This window comes from Condylura cristata, unplaced genomic scaffold (genome assembly GCF_000260355.1).
Source record: "Condylura cristata isolate star-nosed mole 26May11 unplaced genomic scaffold, ConCri1.0 scaffold00017, whole genome shotgun sequence".
NCBI classification, from domain to species: Eukaryota; Metazoa; Chordata; class Mammalia; order Eulipotyphla; family Talpidae; genus Condylura; species Condylura cristata.
In genome coordinates this window covers 37757506-37764015 of record NW_004567118.1, presented here as the reverse complement: position 1 = coordinate 37764015, position 6510 = coordinate 37757506, and the positions used below count along the sequence as shown (strand labels likewise).

Genomic DNA, 6510 nt, shown 5'->3' with positions numbered 1-6510 from the left:
GCCAGGCCCATCCTGAAAGCCAATCATTTCAGAGCATGATTTTTCAAGATGTCAGTTTAATAGTAGGTTGTTATCCCCCAAACTACCATATTCTTGGTTTTCTTTTTCTTTGAGTTTGCAAAAACAATGTTAAGTTACAAGGAAAACCCACAAAAATGCTTTATACCAATTAAAAGAAACTTACCACTTACATGTGTTTTGAACTAAAATAAGCTAATTTTTTTGAGAATTTCATTAGAATTAAAAACTTTTAAAAAGTAGAATCGATTAGAATCTCACGTTGTCATTCTATGCTCCTGCAGTTAAAGACCATGCCATTATTTCCATTATACTTACCTCCTAATTTTCAGGGCTTATTAGTCTGGCTGTAAAAACTTGTTCCAGTTGAAATTTGGCAAGCTGACAAGGCTGTGTGCCAGAAGTAATTTACTATCCAGTGCGGTTTACAAAGTAAAAGAATCTATATATAATAGAAAAAGAAACGAAACGTTCCTGGTTCCAAATATTTTAATGTGTGTAATGTGTGTCACCTCAAACTTTTCAGCTTTTGTTGTTAGCAATGTGAGATAACATGAAAGGTTTGAAAAGTACAGATGCTTTGCATTCGGATCAAACTGGGGGCTCCAACGTCCCCCAGCATCAAAGACCAGTCTGTGTCTATCACTTCTGCTCTGACTTTGAAGTCTACTAGAGGTCTCTGTGTGGAAGAAGCAGGCAGGGATATTCAAACAAGGTAGGGGGATGGGACTCCAGGTGTCTCACTTCTCATTATCACTGAAATTAGGTACTTCCCTCTCAGGGCTCTGTGTACTGGAGGGAAGATGAGTGTTTCTTTCTCTGCTGTTTTAACCACTAAGATGTCTGTGAGCTTATATTCAGATGTGACAATAAATGCTCTAAGGGAAAGTTCCAGTCCACTTGGAAGTTTATGGTCAAATACTTTGAAAGCAATAATAGACATTTCCACTTGATCCGCAAATACCTGGCTACAGTCATCTTGCTGAATCCTTTTAAGAGATTGGCTCAAGATCCTAACTGAGACCTCTCCTCACTATTTTCCAAACTGAGTCATGAGCCCTAAAATGGGGGCTGAGTGTTTATCCAAATGATGAGTTGGGTAGATATTTCTGGGCTCAATCTTACTCAGCAATATGGGAGGAAATCACATTATTTTATAGTAAAATGAATATGAATATACTGTGGGCTAGAATACAAACTTTGCATGAAGTTTTGGATGGGGCGAGGCTTCAGTCAGCCATGTTTCTGTATTTCTGACCCTGTCACACACTTAAAGATAACACTTAAAGAGAATTATATCTTCAAAAAGAATATTCATTTTTTCTTTTAAATTAAAGTATAGCTTTGAGAAAGTGTACATATCTTAAGTGTACACCCCTCAATGGATGGATTTTACATAGCTTTAAACCCACGTAACCACTACCCAGAGAACATTTTTCCAGCTTCCAGTTAACCCTCCCTTCTATAAGTGAAGCCATCTGCTATTTTTCGATTACCTTTTGCCTTTTTTCACTGAACATAATCCCTTCCAGTTCCATCCAAGTTGCTGTGCATGGCATGAGTTTATCTTTTTTGATTGCTGAGTAGTATTCCTTTGTGTCTACATACCACATCTTCTTCCTTTTTTAAAGATTTGTTTATTTATACACACAGAACCTGGGGTACAGGCCAGAGATGCAGGGGCTGTGCAAGGCTTCGCCAGAAACAGAGTGGGGAGCAGAACAGGCAAATCGACACAGTATACTGCTGAAGGGAGCAGTGGGTGAGACAGGAGAAGTCTGCAGGGCCATGTGGATCACCTCTGGGACAGGGAATAGAACTCGCACTAAAGTGGCTGTGGTTAGCTTGCAGTGCTGCTTCCTAACCCATTGCGCCACCAGGGAGGGCCCCCGCATTTTTCTTAAGTCAGTCATCTATTTTAGACATTTGTGTTGTTTCCATATCTTATCTATTGTAAATAGTGCTGAAATAACACAGGGATGCTGGTATCCTTTTGAATTAATGTTTTTGTGTCCTTTGAGTATATTCCTCTTAGTAGAATTGCTGGGTCATAGGGCAGCTCCATTTTTAGTAGTTTGAGGAAACTCCACACAGTTTTCTACAGTGATTGGACCAGTTTGTATTCCCACCAGCAGTGTAGGAGAGTTCCTTTTCCTCATATCCCTACCAACATTTATTGTTTCATGGCTTTTTTAAAAAATATGAGCCATTCTCACTGGTGTTAAGTGGTATCATTATGGCTTTGATTTGCATTTCTCTGATTATAAGTGATGTTGAATATTTTTTCATATACATGTTGGCCATTTGCATTTCCTCTTTGGAAAAGTGTTTAGCTCTTCTATCATTTTTTTTTGATTGGATTGTTTACTGTGCTTTTATTGAGTTGTGTGAGCTCTTTGTAGATCTTTGTGATCAGTCCTTTATCACTTATATGGAATGCAAAAATTTTCTCCCAATCAGTGTGGTGTCTCTTTGCTTTGGTTAATGTCTCTTTTGCTGTACAGAAGATTTCAGTTTGAAGTAATTCATCTGCTTATCTTTTCTTTCACTTTCTTTGCTTTGGAGGATGAGCCTTTAAAGATGTTACTGACATGTATATCATGTAGTGTTTTATTTATACTTTTCTTCTATATATTTTATGGTTTCAAATCTTATGTTCAAGTCTTTTATCTATTTTGAGTTGTTTTTTGTGCATGGTGTGAGGTAGTAGTCTAATTTCATTCTTTTGCATGTGGTGATCTAGTTTTCCCCACACCATTTGTTGAACAAACTGTCATTGTTCCATTGTGTAGTTTTTGCTTATTCATCAAAGATTAGTTGTCCATATATGTGTGGCTTTATTTATGTTTTTCTATTTGATTCCATTGGTCTGTGGACAGTATGATGCTGTTTTAATTGCTATGGATTTGTAGAATAGTTTGAGGTCTAGACTTGTAATACCTCAATTCTCTTTTTTAATCAGGAGAACATTGTATGCCCATTTTATTCTTATTTTTTTTCAATCCAAGTAGGTCAATACAACTATCATTTATTAATCACTTTTATTTTAATGTGATTTGGAATTGTGCTTATTGCCTTTATTTTAAAATTTATTTTCTTACATCTCTGTTCATTTTTGACAATATTTGATTTCTCCACTCATGTGTAGTTCCATAAGTCTCCCATGACCACCACAACATTGGCAAACTATCACCACAGTCCCTTGTGCTCTTCCCTCTCCTACTTTGACCCATTTCTTTCCTCTTTCCCACTGTATGCCTCAGACCTATAGTTTGTCTACAAGTTTTCTCTCTCTCTCTCATCTTTTTTATGGTGAATTTTAAAGCTCAAATACAAGACTAAGATAAGTCAAGCTGTCTAGGTGTGCTCCATTGCTCCAGACATAAGCACTTTCTCTCCTCTCTTAAGTACACTCAATTAATAGTTTTTGAGACCCAGAGGGCATAATACAAGCACAATTTTGTCTGCTGAGTTGGATTTTTCCTAGTGGGTGCTTTTAGCTCCTTAAGAGCTCCTTCTTGGGGGCCTGCCTGGTGGTGTGGGTCAAAGTCTCAGTGCTATCAAGCTACCACCAGCCACTATGGCTTGAGTTCTATCCCTGGCAAGGGAGCTAATGCACATAGTACAGCAGACTTATCTTTCCTGCTGCTCCCCTCAGCAGTGTATTTCAGCACATCTGCCTGTTCTGCTCCTTTCTCTGTCTCTGGAGAATCCTCTCAATTCAATGAAAGAGATCCTTCTTGGACTGAGTCTTAAAAGTATTTGTGACATAATTAGGGGAGTTTTCTTAGAATGGTGCACATTGTAAATCCTAGAGAAATAACTATTTTTATGAGATGCTGAAGTGACAAAAGAGAAACAAATTTCACTTTAATACATTGAAAGTAATAAAGATAGAAGCTTAATTTTAAAGTAAGAGAGTATATATAGTTGGGTTGACTTAAAAATTGTCATTATCTACCAAGTGTGCCTTGAAAGATTACAATCCATCAGAAATTGTTGACATCCTTGTTCATAAAGAAATTCAGCAAATGTCTTAAGTGCTTATCACTTATTAAGTACTTAGTATAGCTAGAAATTGTTCTAAGTTCCCAAGGTGAATACAACAAAAAACAAAGCCAGCCAAATTCCCTGCCAGTGTGATCATCCTCGTTCTATTAATGCAGGCCCCAGAGATTTTCCTATTACAAAGCAATTTAATCTTTATTTTATGTCCATGATTTCCTTCCATACTGTTCATGATTTACAGCTGAAGGGAATAAATACACTGATGAAACTCCAGTCAACCTTTACCACATTCTGAGACCAGCCAGGTCAAGTGTGAAAGGAAAAAAAAAGGCAAGGCAAGGCAAGGAGTGGAATACAGTTCATTGGTAACTAAGCCTTTCATAAATCACACAGAGGATCAAGGTGCTAAAAACGAGTGTTGAAATAAACAGGTCTAGCAAGAACGCCTGCTTTGGTTTTTTAAATCATCTTCCAAAAAGAACTAACCTGGATGGTGTAGTTATTATTTTAGGGTTAATAATTGCATCGAAAATGTCCTTTCCAAGCTGATTTGTTTGATGGTTCTTTTATATCTTAATGATTTTTTTTGGTAATTGAAAATTAAAATGTTTTGATATTCACCCTAAGTTATGTATTGAGAAATAGTCAGAATAAATTTCAAGTAATAAAAATTTCTCCTCATTTTAAAATCAGTTAACACGAGAAACACTTGTTTTATCACACTGGCTTACTAAAGTAGCTAGCTTTGGCTAGCCTGATCAATTTTGACGTCCTTCCACCGACTTTTGGAACTACGTTGTCCTCTATCCTTCCCCTGAGCTTTATTTTTATTTTATGGGTCTTGGTGTGGGAAAGACAGGAACAGAATTAAAAAAGACGGTCATACACTTCAGAAAACGCACTTCGCGCCTATCATTCAGGTAAACCTTACAGACTTGGAGAAGATCCTTCCACCCCCGCCCGCCTCTAGCTGCGCGCGCACTTAGCTCCGCCTCATCCAGACCCCGCCCCTCTACCCAGTCCACAGAGTCGTACAGCCCAAGGTCGGGAGAGGTCCTCGCTGCAATTCTACAGTCAGCCACGGGGTGGGGATAACGACGCAAGAGTCAAAAGAACTCCCACCTTAGGCAGCGGAAACGGAAAGGGCGGGACCTGTGGCGCACGTTGCGTCAACACGCGGAGACTCCTTGGAATAGAAGGTGGGCGCTTCCTGCGCTTCTTGGCGGTACCTGCCTTGGATGTAGAATTCAGCCCTCATGGCAGAGATAATTCAGGAACGCATTGAAGATCGACTCCCCGAGTTGGAACAACTGGAACGCATTGGACTGTTCAGCCATAAGGAAATTAAGTGAGGGAGCTGAGGGGAAAGAGCTGGGGCAGGCTGAGGGGAGGTTGGGGAGTTGTGTGTGGTGGGGAGCGGGGGAGTCAAGTCTGCGGGGGCAGCTGAATTACTTTTCCAAATTTGGTGAAAGCCCGTTTCCGGATTTTAATGATGCTCAGAATTAATTTCCATTGCAAAGTAATCCGTCCGTTTATCCACTAAACAGACTTTGACAGCTTTTCGTTGAGTTAGGTTATGCTAGAAGTTAATAAAACTGGTTTCTGGGAAGTTAACAGCTCACTGTGTTTGGTGGGAAACAATTTACTACCGTGAACGCTACTATAAGTTGATTGGGAGGAGTGGGTAAATCTTTATAATCTTAAAGATGGGGGCAGTTTAATTTAGTTACCTAGACCCCAGAGAGCAACGCCTGGTACGTAGTTCTCATTTGTGACTAACCCCACTTTCCCTCTCCCCCCATGTCTTCATTTTGCGGTGACTGAATTCAATAATGTGACCGTGAAGGCTTTAAACATTTACTAGTGAGAAGAAACATAGCGCATGGGCTCTTAATGAGTGCTCAGTACACGTTTTAGTTACCATTCAGAAGGGGTTTTTTTTTTTAATTGGTCTTGCACATCTTGTGTTAAATTCTCCTTATATATTCTCCTGATGTATGTTCCTTGGCTAAAGACAGTGAATCTTCTTCCATTAAGTCTTGTAATAATTAACTTTCTAGGAATATATAGGTTTCTTCCTTTTTAAAATAAATTAGAATGTTGAAAATTAAGAAGAGGAATTTAAGAAAGAGTTTGGTTATTGTTAAAGATCTACGTATCCTGAGTTTGGAGGGAATGAAATCGTTACTGATACCACACTGAAAATTACTAACCTTTGCTTTGCTGGTGGGTATGTCAGGGGTCTTGGCAAATGATAATGAATTATGGGGAATTATACATAGTTTGGTAAATTTGTTTTCTGCATATATTACAAATAAATTTACTATTTGATTTTATTAAACATAAAAACTCAGTTACTTAATTTTTGCTTTTTAAACTTTGTTCTTTAAAGTGTTACATTTTAAGTGACTTATTTTCTAGGGCTATCATTAAGAAGGCTTCAGATCTAGAATACAAAATACAGCGAAGAGCTCTTTTTAAGGA

The 6510-nt window shown here is 38.3% G+C and overlaps 1 protein-coding gene across 1 annotated transcript in view; it reads left to right on the top strand.

The window, feature by feature from the left end:
• The first annotated feature begins 5199 nt into the window (after positions 1 to 5199).
• Positions 5200 to 6510, top strand: part of UTP6 (UTP6, small subunit (SSU) processome component, homolog (yeast)) — a 26444-nt gene continuing 25133 nt past the window's right edge. The window contains exons 1-2 of the mRNA XM_012726104.1: positions 5200 to 5374; positions 6448 to 6502. Of these exons, the coding sequence (XP_012581558.1) occupies positions 5283 to 5374; positions 6448 to 6502 (147 nt within the window). The 5' untranslated portion in view covers positions 5200 to 5282. The remainder of the gene's footprint in view (positions 5375 to 6447; positions 6503 to 6510) is intronic.